The sequence below is a fragment of the Hemiscyllium ocellatum genome, chromosome 10 (genome assembly GCF_020745735.1).
Source record: "Hemiscyllium ocellatum isolate sHemOce1 chromosome 10, sHemOce1.pat.X.cur, whole genome shotgun sequence".
Taxonomy (NCBI): Eukaryota; Metazoa; Chordata; class Chondrichthyes; order Orectolobiformes; family Hemiscylliidae; genus Hemiscyllium; species Hemiscyllium ocellatum.
The window spans coordinates 80,531,033-80,548,411 of record NC_083410.1 but is presented as its reverse complement, the minus strand read 5'-3'; the positions used below and the strand labels follow the sequence as shown (position 1 = coordinate 80,548,411).

The window sequence follows — 17,379 nt, the reverse complement described above, 5'->3', positions numbered from 1 at the left end:
TTTTAAACTCTTTTGGAGTGGACTAATGAGACAGAATGCTCTTACGCAGGTTTTGGGGTGTTCTGTGTGTGTGTGTGTGAAGATCGCAGTTAAAGAACAACCTAACTACTTCTGTGTTGCAGGCAAAGACCACTTTCACACAGTGCTGCAAACCAGTTTTAAAAAAGGGATCAGGAGACTGGAACTTCAAATTAGTCTACAAATCCAAGAATCTCAAAAAATGTGATGTTCAACAGGTCAATGCTACTAGTTACTTGTATTGCAAAAACTGTAATATTTGCAAATAACTCACTGATCCACGTATCCGTATTTTACTTTTTGGACTTGCCTCTTACTTCTAAGATGTTACATTAATGTCTTGCATTCAAGTCCCCTCACAAGACACGTAACATTTCTATTCACGTGCTGTATTGTATACTACCTTGGTGATTCATACACTAGAAAACCTTCATCTTTCTATATCTGAACTCAGATAACATGATTATTCCTGTCAAATGGGCAATTTCATACTTTGCCAAATTCTTCTCCATTTGCCAGATCTTTGCCCACTCACTTACCCTATTTTGTAGGCTCCTTATATCCACTTCGCAACTCACTGTCATCCACAAATTTAGCTACTATGCCTTCGGTCTCTTCATCTGAATCTTATGTAAATTGTCAAGAGCTGAGGGCCCAGCATCGACCCTCGCAGCATACCATCCATGACAGTCTGCCAGCCTGAAAAAGACCTATTTATTGCTACTCTCTGCTTCCTGTTAGGAAGCCAGTCTTCAATCTATGCCAATATGTTACCCCCAAAACCATGAGAGTTTATTTTCCGGGATAACCTTTCTTATGGCACCATATCAAATGCCTTCTAGAAATCGAAATACAATACATTCATCTTTAAAGGAAAGGATTTTGTGCTGTAAATAAAGAACTCCAATAAGTTAACATGATTCCCTTTTTACAAAACCGCTTTGGTTCTGTCTGATTAACTTGAAGTTATCCAATTTCTTTGCTGTAGTGTCTTTCCCTTTAACAGATGATAAGCTAACTGGGCTGCAGTTTCTTGCTTTCTGCCTCCTTCCCAGTTTGAATGAAAAGTGTTATATTAGCTTTTTTCCAAACCCAAAACCAATGCTCTCAGACAAACAAATTGGGAAATCTGGCTTAGAGTGATCAGAATGAGAGAATGGTAGAACAATAGTGTAACTGCTAGAGTGGAAAGACAGTCCCAAGAGATGGGGGAAGCGTAACAGAGAATGTAACAAGCAAAAGCTAAAGAAAAGGAAAGGAACAGGTTCATAATTTCCAGGTGTTGAACTCAATATTGAGCCCAGAAGGTTGCAAATTGCCTAGTCTGAAGATGTGATGTTGCTCCTCCAGTTTGCAGTGTGATTTGCTGATCACTTAATTTGAACTATCAACATTCTTTCTCCCCCAGCACTTTACACTCCAACCACCCTACTATTGCATAAATGCTGTCCCCTTCACACTTCACTTCAGCTCTGAACAGTCATCATGAAACATTAGCTTGCTTTCTCTCCATGGATGCTGCCTGACCCGCTGAGCTCGCCAACATTTGTTTTCAGTTCAGATTCCAGCATTGGCAGTAATTTGCTCCTACAAAAATTACAGTAGACTGTGTGGAGAAATCATGTGAGTCACTGTGAAAATGTTAAAATAGATTGAAAAAGATAATAAACCTGGGCTATTTTCACAAGCTTTGAGCGCTACTGTTTCATGAGGTGAAGTGTGGCCGTTTTTCACTGTAGCACATCAGAACTGTCAATAGATGCGTTCAGCATTATATTCCATTCTTACATGGGTGTCTTTCAGCTTCTGTAGGTGTGTCATGTTCCTTCTCGTCAGAGCAGATCCCATGTGTAAGCAGGTGGTTTGTCTGTAGTGGATGACTTTAACGTGTTTAGGATGGAAGTTAGAGAAGAGGTGCATCGTGAGGTTATCCATGAATTTGCAGTTCAGTGAAGTATAAAGGTGTCTGTCCTTGGAGATGAGTGTCCAAGAATAAAGCTGATTCTGAAAAGCAGTCCATGGTTAATCCAGTAGTGGGATGAAACTTGCTGGTATTGTTGTGTAATCGTTTCAGTGATTTTATGCCTGAGTCCAAAGGAAGAAAATGCTGATGTTTCTGGCGTATAGCATCGATTGGAGGTCCTATGAAGAAGTCTTGCTCAAATTGGTGCATGAGCATGTAGGATTATGGGATGCAAATTTAGTACCCCTGATTGCTCAGTGCCTGGATGAATAGCTGGTTGTCGCAGGTAAAGGTACTGTGGTTGAGGATGAAGTAGATGAGTTGTTGAGTGGCGTCTGGAAATTGGCAGTTATCAGTGTTCAGTATGGAGGCTGTTGCATAGATGTCATTGTCATGGGGGTTGCTGATGTAGAGTGCCAAAATATTCATTGTGACAAGGAATATTCCTGGTTCAATTGGTCAGTGAGTATCAAGCTTCTGTAAGTATGTAGTGTCATGACAGAAGCTGGGGGGTCCTCGTCCAAATGGGTTTCAAGATGCACTTGATGTAGTCAGAGGTTCTCAGAGTCCCATTGCCTGATAATAATGGGATGTCCAGGTTTGTTGGCTTTGTATATCTTCAGAAGGCAGAAGAAATCTCCTACGTAAGTACGTGGGATTAGAGCGCATATACTACTCAAAGTCTGGATCAAACATCTTGATCAGTCTGTTGAGTTGACAAGTGTGTTCTCTGGCTGGATTGGCAGCTAATGGTCTATAGTATTTCTAGTTGTTCAGTTGTCAGTAACATCTCTTTGCTGTAGTCCATTCTATTCTGTATGATGATGGCTCCTCCTTTGGCTGTTAGTTTGATGACAATGTTGCAGCTGGCCTTGAAAACAAACATGTCGAGCCTAGGGCAGCGGCCATGCAGACGGATCCAATTCAACTCTATCTTCCTTGGTTGCTGCACTGTGGATCTCTGTTGATTGTTACAGTTTTTTTAGTTGTCTCATTAGGCTCACTGGTAACATTTTGGGGTTTGTTGAAGAATTCCCAGAGTCTAACATGCTTGATGAATTCCTGTGTCCGTCACGAGGGCGATAGGATCCATTTTGGCAGTGGGACAGAAATTGGGCCCTCAGCTAAGAACTCTCATCTTGTCTGTTTGAGGGGTGTGACCAGACAAGTTGATGATGGACTTCTCTGCAATGGTACCGGTTTCAACCACAGTACCGGGGAAGGCTTGTGGTGGTGATGCAGAAGGTTTCTCACATTTCCTGTCCTTGGTGTGCACATAGGTGGCATAGTTCCATCTGTTTGACAGTGTCTCATAGCTGGTCCACTGTGTCCTGAGTGCAAGAGAGTATGGACTCTATTATGGTTTCAAGGTTGTGACATCTGCTATAGAGCTGATGTAAGATGGTTGAGGAATGAGAGGGGGCTACGACTGCAGAATCTCTGTTTGTGTTGTAGGTCGACTTGAATGGATTCGTGATCTGAAGTCCTTGCAGGATCTTGACTGCTTTCTTGTGTCTCTGTAGAATCTAGATGTCTGTTTCGAGATGCATGACTTACTTGGTGATCCTCTCCACCACGTCAGTAGTTCATGGTTTCGAGAGTAGCCATGAAGATTAGCATTCCAAAAGTTTGGAAATTTTAAATAAACCTGTTGGACTATAACATGGTATTATTAACTTCTGACTTTGTCCACTCAAATCCAACACTGGCATCTCCACATCATGACAATTAAACAAACACAAGCAGTCCACAACTTTCAAACATCTGACTTACAACTACTCATACTTTTGAACAATATTAGCACCCCCTCATGTGGGATCTTAATTTTAAGGATCCGATGTGCGAACATTTGTTCATACATATGACTTGCAACTTTATATAGTACTATACAGCGTTACAACTGGCATATACATGTTCTTAGGAACAGAGCTCATTCACAACCTCTGCACTGCACATAACCCAAGGGAAGATGGTTAGCAAATATTCTAAATATCAATGTTTTTTTTGGGAATGTAGGAAGAAAAGAGAGGCACATCTGTGCAAAACAGGTTGAAGCACTGAATCATCTTCAATGCTAAATAGTCAGATCAGACGATTTATCACCTTCACCAATGGCTTCCAAAATCATCAGCTCAAGTATGACACCTTTGTGATCTCCTTTACATGATAAAAGAAATGGATGAAGGCATTGGATATTTGCAAGTCAGCATTCTGGCAAAAGCAATGAAAGACCTGTGCTGCAAAACCAGCCACGGTCCTAGGCAAGCTGTTCCAAATAGCTACAGCACTGGCACCTACCTGAAAGTGGATTGCACATTTGCTCACCACAAAGAACAGGATAAATACAGCCAGCCAATCTACTCAATTGTCAGCTTACTAATGGAAGGCATAATCGCCAGTGCAATCAAACAGCACACAAAACAACAATGAAGAATTCATGATGCTCAATTCTAGTGTTATCAGGGTGACTAAGTTGCTGACCTCATTACACCCCTATAAAAGGGTTGAACTCAGGAATTAGGTAAGAGCAAGGACATTGATACAACTTTTGACAGTATGGCAGCAAGGTATCCTAGTAACATTGATGTTAATGGGAATTGTGGGAAACTCTGCTGTTTGGAGTTTCATATACCTTAAAGGAAGATGGCCATGGACATTGGGGATCAATCATTTCAGTCCTTGGATCTCTCTGACAGAGTTCCTCAAGGTTAGACTCTCCCACTATCAACATCCTGTGGATGACCATTTACCAGAAACTGAACTCTGCTAACCAAAAACATCGAGGGGGGTGTTTGTGGCGCAGTGACAGGGTCCTTACTTCTGAGCCAGATGGCCTGGCTTCAAATTCCACCTGTTCCAGAGGTATGTCATAATTTCTAATTAACCCATTCAAGGATGCTAACTATAAATAATGTGGTTCCAAGTCAGTCCAGAGGAGGGGAATGCAACAGCATTTCACGTTTCCTGACTCACTAAAATCTGTCTTCCATCTAAAAGTATGATAGTGGGTGTAACAGTTATGCACTATACATAAATACCTTTAATGAGATGAACTGGATATCAAACCCACTGGTAACTGCAGGCACAATAGTTTAATATGGATCTCACCTAAGAAATGACGTGTAACTATTTTGGAAAAAGCAAAAAAGGTGAAAAATGGAATTATGAATTTAAAACAAAGCGCTGGAAATACTCAGATGTAGCAGCACCTGTGGAAGCTGCAAAAAGTCATGTGTGACTCAGTGTATTAATTTTTCTTCACAATTCTGCAAATTTATCCAAGCCTGCTGAACATTTCAAAATCTCTCCTCTTCCTCTATCCTCCACAGACAGACTAATTTAAATTCAATTTAAAAAGCTGATGTTAAAAAAAATCCAGTCACTGTTCACCACGTAGCTGCTGTCAATTATCGTAAAAACCCATCAGGTTCACTAATGTCCTTTAGGAAAAGAAACCTACCATCCTACTCTGTCTGGCTTAGGGTGAGTCCAGAGCAACAGCAATGTGATAGTTTCCCTAGGCAGCTTAGAATCTAAGGATAGGCAATTATCACCACAGCCAGTATGGTCACATCCCATGAACAAATATTTCTACAAAATAACACTGCAAAAACATTTCTGCTTAAGCAAGCTCACAATGCTGCTGTACTTCATGTCAGTTTTACTTGTGGGTAGGTTAGCTATTGAGGCAACAGCATAAACAGATTGAACTTAGAAACGAAAAATTCCCTTCCAAAGCCAATATGCATGACACAAGGCACCATCAACTTTCATATAAAAGTTCTTGATGAATCGAAAAATAAATACTTGGCACAAGGCAATTTTTTTGGTAGCTCTTATTTGACATTAGGCAAAATACTCAACATTTGAGGTTGAGAAAACGTATAAGGTATAAGCAGGTAGGGAAAGAGCTAAGCTTTGAGTTTTGTGAAACAAGAGGTTCAGCTGAACATGACTCAGATCAGATAAGAACTTCCAGTTAACAATGATATGCTGGAGGCAAGGATAATGGGTTAACAAGGTGGAAACGCTTTATGTAGAACCATTTAACAATATTGGAAGCATTCAGTATATAAGGTCAGTTAACAAGGAGAGGAGCATTCATTACATGAAGCCAGTTAAGGTCAAGAACATTCATTTTGTAACACCAGATGGCTTGATCATAACGGTCACACAATCAATATGCCTTATCTGGATGCTCCTCCCTGTAAAATGACCACATAATTCATGAATAAACTGCTATTCCAGAGAAGACCGAGAACTCACATCTGTGTACACGGGCGATCGTTCTCCCTCCCTCTCCAGGCCCAGAATAAAGATGAAGGAGGTAAAACTATACTGTGTCTCTTTAAACATTTTGCTTTGACAGGGGTTGCGGTGGGGGGGTTGTGAGAAGAGGAGAAGAAGAAACAGGATGACAATATTGGTGTAGTTGGCAGGATCCAAAACACAGTTATGATCAGACAGTATCAGCGGTCGCCCAGAACATCAGTGTCTCGAGACAGATGGGCCCACAAGGTAAGATTTTAAGATTTCAAACCTTCGTCCCTCTTGTATGCTGGAATCAGTCCCCTTGCTCAGTTGCTCTCTATTCTACGGATTCATTGAACGGTAATTAGATCAGTCGAGACACAGTTTTGCAAGCATGCTGGCAGGTTCCAGTCCTCTGCACCATATTGAAGCGGCCGGGGGGGGGGGGGGGGGAGAGAGAGGAGGTAAACTGAGGTTTGAGTCCTCTGCGCAGTACTGGGGTTCGAGTCCCCTGGGTGGTCTATGCTGTGCTGATGTTAGAGCTCTGTGTTTAAGCTGGGTTCCAGTTTTCTGTGTTTAAGCAGGATTCAAGTTTCTGTGTTTAATTGGGGTTCAGTAAATTGAGAAAGGGATTAAAGCCCCATTCATGGCAAAATTTGAGGCTCTGCGAGTCTTGTTCTTGAGGAAGAGTGTGGCATCATCCGCTGAGTGTTTCCTCTTTTTATAAAAGAATTTCATCTAAAGAGTCCAAAAATGAGAAATAGTAAAATTAAGGCTGTACTAATACTTTGGTTGAAAAAGGGAAGTTTAAATGTAAATTGTGCCATGCTGAGAGTATTTGATGTTTAAAATTTTGGTTTGTTAAAATACTGGTTCACAAAAATTCTTTTAATAATCTGAATGAGGTACCAGAGGGTTCAATTTTAGAATCATTGATTGTTGTTCATAATTGACTGAATTGTTTAGGCATTACAACTTTGAGAAGTTTACGAATTTCATGAAACTTGATAATGTCATAAATAGTGTACAGAGTAACAGACTTCAAGATGACAGAATGTTGAAATAGGCAGATAATTTAGTGTAGTTAAATGTGTGACTGACTTTATACTCATAACCAACTTGGCAAGGAAGGAAGGAGAAAGGAAATGCAAAGATACTTTAAGCAGCTTACACCTTCTCTAGAGAACATTCACAGGAAAGCATACCTTCAAACTACTGCCCGCCGTCCACAACCTAATCAAATAGATTCAATCAGCTCCCCAGTCACGAGCACGAAAGTGAAGCTAACAGTGAAGAGGTGGTTTTGTCAGTGGCCTTCCTAATGACATTAAACCACGCACGCTTTACCTTATCTTTCAATCATTTAAGGGATATGGTGGTTCAATGATCAAGCTAACATCACAACAGTCAGTTGGCTCTGTTATATTTACACAGCAGAGCAGGAGCAGAAGCAAAAGCAAAGAATGTTGCATTCACCTAGCCTGCAGTTTCAGCTACTGCACTGCACACGCAGATGTGCTGGTATCCTCAATCTGAAGCATCTCTGCAAGGATGAAGTCTCATCGGTCTTGTGAAGCATTTAACAGTCCTTATCCAAGAATTCAGATTTCGGAGGAGTGATGCAGAAGGATTGTTTTCAGGTTGGACTTTACTGAAGGAGATATTTGGAGAACTAGCTTGTTTCCCCTCGACTTGGAAGGGACGGAATGTCACTAAGAACTGTGAATTTAAGAACTTTACTGGTGAATTTCTTTTACACATTGGAGGATTCTTCAAATTCTATTTACTGAAACAGACTTTTGTTGTTATAATCAGTGTGCTTTGTGTCAATAACTTGCTTACATACTGGCTGTATGAATCTTAAGAAAGCTGGTAGTGCCATCTAGGTAAAGGAGGAAATGATTAAGTGTCGAAGTCATAAGCAGGGAAAGAGTTAAGTTTAGTCTTCTGAAAGAGGTTCAGCTGAACATGACTCAGATCAGATAAGAGCTTGCAGTTAACACTGGGATGCAGGAGTCAAGGGTAATGGGTTAACAAAGCAGAAAAGCATTAATTATGTAGAACCATTTAACAATATTGGAAGCATTTAGCTTGTAAGGTCAGTTTAACAAGGTGAAAAGTATTCATTATGTGAATCCAGTTAAGGTTAAGAACATTCATTGTGTAACACCAGATGGCTCGATCATAATGGTCACACAATCAATATGTATGTTGCCTTATCTGGATGCTCCCCCCTGTAAAATGACTATATAATTCATGAATAAACTGTTATTCCAGAGAAGACCGAGAACTCATGTCTCTGTGTACATGGGCAATCATTCTTTCCCTCCTGGATCCAGAATAAAAGATGGAAGTAAAACTATACTGTATGAGTGTTTTTTTGGGGGGGGGCAAGTCAAGTCTTACCAGACTCTCTCCTTGAAAGACACAACTGAACGATTTAATCGGAGGCCACCAGACCTCTGGCAAGGGTGAGAATGTGTATCAGGTATGAGCATGTAGGAAAAGAGTTAAGTTTTGAGTTTTGTGGAATAAGAGGTTCAGCTGAGCATGACTCAGACCAGAAAAGCACTTAGTAAAAATAGGGTTCTGGAGACAAGGGTAATGGGTTAACAAGGTGGAAAAGCATGATGTAGAGCCATTTAACAAGATGAGGTAGTATTCAGTAGGTAAAGTCAGTTAACAAGGTGAAAAATATTATGTGAAGTCAGTTAATGCGTAACAACAGATGGTTTAATCTTTACTATTTATACTCCTTGATTGCAACAGTCACCCAATGAATATGTATGTTGCCTTATCTGGATGCTTCTCCTTGTAAAATGACTATAGTTCATTGAGAAACTAGGGTGCCAGAGGAGACAGTGAACTCATATGCCTGTGCACATGGGTGATCATTCTCTCTCACTCCATGGCCCGGACTAAAGATGAAGGAGGTAAAACTTTACTATGTCTCTGAGCATTCTGCTTCGACTGAGGTGGGCGAGTGGGAAACAGGACGGCAATAAGGGGAGAGATTAGGGACAATGGTAACCTTAGCCAGTGTGGGAATTGAACCCACACTGTCTCACAAATCTTCCAGCCAACTGCGCTAAACAGACCACCATCAATATATTCATATGCACAACGCTATTTCTCAAGCATATTCAATTAACACATTATTCTAATTACCGTAAGTGCATATTAGTGTTTGCTGGGCTTATTAAACAGGAATTAAACAGTTTCGATATGCCATTTATTATTTTCTAGGAACAAGTGCACAATCTGCTGCAACCATTAACCATTGACCATTAACTAGGAAAAGCTACCTCGATTCAGAATTTCACTTCACAGAATACCAGGTTGCTCTACTAAATAAATGCTTGACCCCGGAGGTAACCTAATCTGCCTTCAAGTTTCTTTCACACGTCAGAATGTGCTTTCTTAAAAAATGTAATAATTTGAAATATTTAGCCATATACAAGGAAATAGTAAAACTCTCAGACCAAAAATAAACCCACTAATGGTTTTGGCTCCTGAATACAAAATCAAGAAAACCAATAGTTAGGTGGCAGCTGCATTTCTAATTTCAAATTAGATTTCTAACAGTCCCATCTCAGATTCAAATAAAAACCATGCCATAAAAAACTGCATAGAATCAAGAACTTCATTAACACAAACATCATTTTATAAAAATTAGGTGTAAGGTATTCAATTTAAAGAAGGGAACAGTATACTGCAGAGTGCTGTTTCAAGTCCTAAAGACATCCCATCAACAGTGTTACTCACAATTGAAAAGGAAACACCGGCTACATGGAATCCATAGTAGCATGTCATTTCTATTACATGTGTTTGTGTTTAATTTCCTCAAACGGAACAACGGAAGAGACTGAGAACCAAACTAACACTATTTACAGCGCACTTTCTCACAAGGGGCCAAAGGAGATTCCTCATCCCATACCACTCAAACATGTTTGGCATACCCGCAAGCAAAATACTGTAGAAAAATTATATTCACATTGCAAGAACCATTATGATACACACATATAAGAAAACAGGTTATAAACATCCGGAAGTCTACTTCAGCTGGACATTCCAACACGTTTATTCTGCTCTTATGACAAATTCCTCTTCCCTCCCCAGCTCTTCCACTTGAGACTATTATTTCAGCTGACCGTTTTCAAACCACTTTCCCTTGATGCCTCCCTCCCTGTAGTTATGCCTCTTAAGACATGCTTCAGACAAGATATTGTACTGTATTCTTACAGAACACTTGCTCAATAAAAAGGTGAACCAAATTAGTTACTCTCAACAGCTAGGGTCAGTGGTGTGAAAATTCAAATGTCTAATGACCTGATGCAGTGCTTTTACATTTGTATTTATTAAGCAATACAAGAACAACTGTATGCAAAACAAATAATGTGCAATGGCAGCTTAGGATTAGAACTGTGATCAAAGCAAGCATTTTTTAAAACTAATTTTATTTGGGAGTTCTACATGTATCAAACATTTAAGCAATTGATACAACTCTAGTTTGCTGTAAACATTCAGCATTCCTAATATTTTACTGCGCAAATATCAAATTAGATGATTTTACTCACAAATGAAAAGGTAAGGACATTTTTCATTCTACGAAAACTGTTATTTTCAATAATGGGAGACAGAGCCACTGATGCAGACATTCCAGTTTGCCTGAATTTGACATCCATTTTCTAAACATGCAATGCAGTGTCAAAAAGGCATGCTGTAGCCCATTATACCAGAACTGATAACTCGAAAAGATAAGCTCAATTAACAAACTAAGGTAGAAACACAAAGAACAGCAATAGAAAGGAACACATGACTTCTAAGACAAGTAACATTTATGGCACACCATGCAGAAAGGTTAAACATTTCAAACTGATAACGAGAATAGTACAACAGCCTAAAATTATCAAATGTATTTTCCTACATTCGCCAGCATGTTATTTTTGCTGCTGCATGTCAGTAAATAGTTTTCCTTCTCCCAGACAGATTCTCCCATTCTGGCGCCTGAAAACTATGTTGCCTTACAAAAAACTGCTCCCTTTAAATGTTGGAAAACCACCGTAGTGACAACGTAAGTGTTCCTGAATTTTATGGAAGAAATCTTAAGAGGAAGTGTCACCCTGGTCCAACAATCTTTCAACTCTAATTTCTGGCTAAAAGTTTAGTGGTGTTGCAATATATTAAATGCATTTTTTTGTTGTTTTCAAACTATGAATTTCTACATTACTTGGACGTCTAATTGAACAGACCATGTCAAAATCCTGATTAATATTCACGTCCAAATCAACTCAACCATTCCCAGCCAAATTTGTTCTTTCCATTTTGTTTACTGAAGTTGCAGTCGTCAAAAACATGCAAAATTAAATGTCTGAAATAGTAAGATATGCAAGCAACCACTGACATCTTTGATTCGCACTAGCTCATTTGGACATCAGCACAAAAGAGAAAAAAAATGACATGACACTATTGGGTTTGAATCTCAAACCTATGTGATGTTAACTCACGAGAGGGTGAGATGAAATTTTTTTTAAAACCCCGAAAATAGCTAAGGAAAATAAGGGGATCAAACTCATTGTTTTACAAAGGGTTCTTCTTAAAGCTAAACAAATCACAGTAACTAACTTAATCTGAAACGCTTGTTAAAAGTTACAAGAAATAGTCTCCTGTTCCAGGAAGGTGCAATCTCTGGCGCTACCCTTAGCTCGAGAGCCGGGGAAACTAACTTCCAACATAATGGTCTCAGCGTTCACGGCACGCCCTTTAATTCTTAATTCAGGATGGCTTTCCAAATTTACACAAAAAATGAAGTCACAAAGAGAACACATGGCAAGAATTCGGCATTTTATTATCTCATTCCCACCACTACCCACTACCCACTCCCCGCCCCAGAACAAACACCCAACCCCCAGCCTGCTGCCGAGTCGGCCAGACAGTCCTCAGGCTGGGATGCCCTTTGTTGTGGAAAGGGCGGACAGCAAAAGTGCTTCACAAAACGTCAGAATTCACCAGCTTCCCCACTCTCAAATCGCCGAATCCAGGCTTGCGTGGTCCGGGGCCATTCAATCGCCTGGCTGCTCCCTCCTGGGGGAATGGGCAACCGCGGCCTGTACCGGCGCTTCAGGCCGCGGTACTCACCTCGGTCGGTTGGCTGATTTCGAACAGGTCCAGCCGGTTGGCATTCCAGTGGTTAATGATCTCCGCCAGTTTCGTGCGTTCCTCCTCGCGACTCGACATCCTTCGAGAGTGGGGGGGGGAACACGGTGCGAATTAAACACCGCAACCAAATCGACTTTTTTCAAAAAAAAAGTGATTGCGTCGAATCAGTCAGGTGAATCTCCGTGAAGGAAAAAGGTGAATAAGGAGGTGAGGAATGAGGAACCGCGACCGGAAAACCGCCGCCGCCGCCGGATTCCGGCTGCGTGTTCGCGGCAAAGCGCACGCTCGCTCGACCGTCGCCTCAGTCTCGAGCGCCACCCAACAGCCGCTCTCGCGACCCACAGTGACGTCCCCTCCCCCCGTTTCGAGAGGTGTGACTCGAAACCACCTACCGCATGCGCACTCGAACTAGGCGAAGGAGTAGGTGATAACAATTGGCAAGGTTTCCAAGATGGAGCAAGTCAGTTAGGATTTGTTATGGTCCACTACAAGCCACTGACTCCCACAGTTACCTTGATTATACGTACTTACACCCGGCTTTCTGTAAATACTCTTTCATTCTACCAGTTCCTGTGTCTCTATCACATCGGGTGGCACGGTGGCACAGTGGTTAGCACTGCTGCCTCACAGCGCCTGTAGACCCGGGTTCAATTCCCGACTCAGGCGACTGACTGTGTGGAGTTTGCACGTTCTCCCCGTGTCTGCGTGGGTTTCCTCCGGGTGCTCCGGTTTCCTCCCACCGTCACAAAGATGTGCGGGTCAGGTGAATTGGCCAAGCTAAATTGCCCGTAGTGTTAGGTAAGGGGTAAGTGTAGGGGTATGGGTGGGTTGCGCTTCGGCGGGTCGGTGTGGACTTGTTGGGCCGAAGGGCCTGTTTCCACACTGTAAGTCTAATCTAATCTAATCTGTTCTGATGATGCCAACTTTGACAAGGAGGTCTCTGAAATGTCCACCTTCTTCTTCAACTGAGGATTCCCTAGCACTGTAGTTGACAGGGCCGTCAGCTGAGTCTGACCCATTTCTCGGGTAAAAAAATGAGGTCTGGAGATCACAGTTGAAAATGTGTTGCTGGTTAAAGCACAGCAGGTCAGGCAGCATCCAAGGAATAGGAAATTCGACGTTTCGGGCATAAGCCCTTCATCAGGAAGTCCTTCATCTGACCCATTTCTCACCATTTTTACCACCTCCATTGAGATGCCATCACCAGACACATTATCCCCTCTCCTCCCTTGTCAGCCTTCCACAAGGACTGTTCCTTCCAGGACACCTAGTCCACTTCTCCTTCACTATCAACACCTCTCTCACAGTCCCATGGCACCTTCCCCTGTAACCACAGAAGGTGTAACACCTACTCAGTTACTTCCTCCTTCCTCGGTATCCAGGTACACACCTTCCAGCTGAAGCAATGCTTTATCTACACTTCACGCAATCTAGTGTACTAACTTTGCTGCTCAAAATGTGGTCTCCTCTACGTTGGGAAAACAAAGTATGGAGTGGGTGACCGCTTCGCAGAACATGTACGTTCTTTCTGAAAAAAAATCCAGAGTTTCCAGCTGCTTGCCACTTCAATATTATTCATTATTCCCTGACCAATATCTCTGTCTCACACTTGCTGCAGTCTTCCAGTGAAGCTCAGTGCAAGCTGAAAGAACAATGCCTCATTTTCTGCTTGGGAACTGCCTTCTGAATTCAATATTGAGTTCAACAATTTTACGGCTTGAGACACCCTTATCCCAACCCCAACACTTCAGGCCTTGTTATCACATGGTCTGCTATTATGCACTACCCATTGTGAGCCATTAGTAGTCCCCAGTAGTGCCATTCATTCTTCGAGACTGAGTGTTATCCACTTCCTGGTCTGTCAAAGTGTTCTCTCTCTTTGGGTTCAATTTCCACCTATTGTTTATTCTTTAGCACCTCCCCCTCTCCTATCTTCTGCATTAAAAAACAACTTTTTCCTAGCTCTCATCAATTCTGAAGAAGGGTCGCTGGACCTGAAACATTAACTCTGATCTCTCTCCACACATGCTGCCATACCTGCTAAGATTTTCTAGCAATTTTTGCTTTCGTTTCTAATTTACAGCATCTACAGTCATTTCAGTTTTGTCTGAGTTCAATTTCCAAATGCCCCAGGTATGTGTCATGTTGTGAAGAAAGTGAGGACTGCAGATGCTGGAAATCAGTCTAGATTAGAGTGGTGCTGGAAAAACACAGCAGATCAGGCAGCATCTGAGGAGCTGGAGAATCGTTGTTTCTGCGTTAGGAGTGTCGATTTCATCAGGAGTGTCGATTCTCCTGCTCTTGGGATGCTACCTGACCTGCTGTGCTTTTCCAGCATTACACTCTTGTCTCTGATCTCCAGCATGTGCAACCCTCACTTTCTCCTAGGGAATCCTGCGGGACAGGATTTACATATATTTGGAAAGGCAAGGACTGATTAGGGATAGTCAGCATGGCTTTGTGCGTGGGAAATTATGCCTCACGAACTTGATTGAAATTTTTGAAGAATTAATGATGAGGATTGATGAGGGTAGAGCTGTGGATGTGATTCATATGGACCTCACTTAGTAAGGCATTCAACCAGGTTCCCCATGGTAGATTGGTTAGCAAGATTAGATCTCATGGAATACAGGGAGAACTAGCCATTCAAATACAGAACTGGCTCGAAGGGGGAAGACAGAGGGTGGTGGAGGCTTGCCTTTCAGACTGGAGGCCTGTGACCACTGGTGTGCCACAAGGATCAATGTTGGGTCCACTGCTTTTCGTAATTTATATAAATGATTTGGATGTGAATATAGGAGGTATAGTTTGCAGATGACACCAAAGTTGGAGATGTAATGGACAGCGAAGAAGGTTACCTCAGATTACAATGGAATGTTAATCAGCCAATGGGCTCAGGAGTGCCAGATGGAGTTTAATTGAGGTCCTGGGAAGTGTTGCTGAACAAAGAGACCTTGGAGTGCAGGTTCATAGTTCCTTGAAAGTGGAGCCACAGGTAGATAGGATAGTGAAGAAGGCATCTGTTATGCTTTCCTTTGTTGGTCAGAACATTGAGTATAAGAGTTTAGATGTCATGTTGTGGCTGTATAGGACATTGGTTAGGCCACTTTTGGAATATTGCGTGCAATTCTTGTCTCCCTCCTTTCAGAAGGATGTTGTGAAACTTGAAAGGGTTCAGAAAAGATTTATAAGGATGCTGCCAGATTCGGAGGATTTGAGCTGTAGGGAGATGCTGAATAGGCTGGGGCTGTATTCCCTGGACCGTCGGAGGCTGAGGGATGACCTTATAGGGGTTTATAAAATCATGAGGGGCATGTATAGGGTAAATAGTCAAGATCTTTTCCGAGGAGTGGGTAAGTCCTGAACTAGAGGGCATAAGTTTATGGTGAGTGGGGAAGGATATAAAAGGGACCTTAGGGGCAACCTTTTCATGCAGTGGGGAGTGTGTGAATGGAATGATCTGCCAGAGGAAGTGGTGGAGGCTAGTACAATTAGAACACTTAGGAGGCGTCTAGATGGGTATATGGATAGGAAGGATTTAGAGGGATATGGACCAAGTGCTGGCAAATGGGAATAGATTAGGTTAGGATGTCTAGTAGGCATGGACAAGTTGGATCCAAAGGTTCTGTTTCCGTGCTATACATCTCTGTGACTCTATGTGTGACAGTGTCTATGGAAAGAGAAACAAATTTAATATTTACATTAACTGCTTTTCCCTCAACTGATGCTGCCAGACCAGAGTATTTCCAACATTTCTGTTTTCATTTCAGATTTCTAACATCCACTTTAAAAAGAGTATCTTCAGGGTTGGTATAACACTAAATGTGTTAAAAATAAGGATGTTCACAGACAGGAAGACAGGCATCAAAATGAAATGAATTTTTTTGTCAGATTGCTAACTAAATTCTAAAGAAAGTATAGAATTTTTTTGATTATGATTGAGCAGCTGAGACTGCTGTTTGCAATTCCTGTAGCATGTGGGAAGTCAAGTACACTGTATATATCTTAAGCACATCATAGAAAGGAAATATTTTCAGATGCTTGAACTCCAGCTCAGGATTTCCGAGTTTGAGAGGCAGATGTTACAAATAAGGTTCCAGTGCTGATGTAAACAGATCTTGGTAGCGGATGGACAGCATTGTGCTAAATTACCTGTGCCATTGAGGGCTGGGTAGCACTGCCTAAACAGAACAAAGTTAAAAATCACACAACACCAGGTTATAGTCCAACAGGTTTATTTGGAAGCACTAGCTTTTGAAGCGCTGCTTCTTCATCAGGTGGTTGTGAAGCAGGACCATAAGACACAGAATTTATAGCAAAAGATTACAGTGAGACAATGACACAATACAAAATAAACCTGTTAGACTATAACCTGGTGTTGTGTGAGTTTTAACTTTGTCCACCTCAGTCCAACACCAGCTCCTCTAAATAATAATCAGAACAAGGTCACCCTCTATGTGAGAGAGACAGATTTGGTGAGGAGCTGCTGCTGTTTCTGGAGATTCTTTGTGTCTTGTGCTCCTCCAACGATAGACTGGTTTTCTCCTGCATTTGCTGCTAGTAGATGCATTAATGTGGAAGACATCTAGCCAGTGATTTGTGGAGCCTGTGAGCAAGTCACTCAGATTGATCTGAAGAAGGGTCAGTGGAATCAAAACATTAATTCTGCTTTCTCTCCACAGATACTGCCAGACCTATATTTCTCTAGCAATTTCTGTTTAAGTTTCAGATTTCCACTATCTGCGGTTATTTGGGTTTTGAGTTAATATTATATGCATGGATTTCCAAAAGTAATTCGATCAGGTGCCACACAAAAGGTTAAAATGCAAGATAAGGGCTTGTAGAATTGGAAATAATATATTAGCATGAATAGAGGATTTATAACAGACAGAATACTGAGAAAAGGCACCAGTAGGATATTTTCAAGTCAGCCTATGCTGTAATGAACATATTGTTGTAGGAATTAGTGCTGGGTACCCCATTATTTA

The 17,379-nt window shown here is 41.5% G+C and overlaps 1 protein-coding gene and 1 long non-coding RNA gene across 8 annotated transcripts in view; one reads left to right on the top strand and one right to left on the bottom strand.

Moving 5' to 3' along the window:
- The window catches only part of afdna (afadin, adherens junction formation factor a), a 224,583-nt gene extending 211,865 nt beyond the window's left edge, over nucleotides 1–12,718 (bottom strand). For all 6 annotated transcript variants that reach the window (XM_060831656.1, XM_060831652.1, XM_060831654.1 and 3 more), the window contains exon 1: nucleotides 12,371–12,718. In XM_060831656.1, the coding sequence (XP_060687639.1) occupies nucleotides 12,371–12,469 (99 nt within the window). In that variant the 5' untranslated portion in view covers nucleotides 12,470–12,718. The remainder of the gene's footprint in view (nucleotides 1–12,370) is intronic.
- LOC132819823 (uncharacterized) overlaps nucleotides 12,440–17,379 on the top strand; it is a 65,432-nt gene continuing 60,492 nt past the window's right edge. For both annotated transcript variants that reach the window (XR_009645125.1, XR_009645126.1), the window contains exon 1: nucleotides 12,440–12,598. This is a non-coding gene — a long non-coding RNA (uncharacterized LOC132819823). The remainder of the gene's footprint in view (nucleotides 12,599–17,379) is intronic.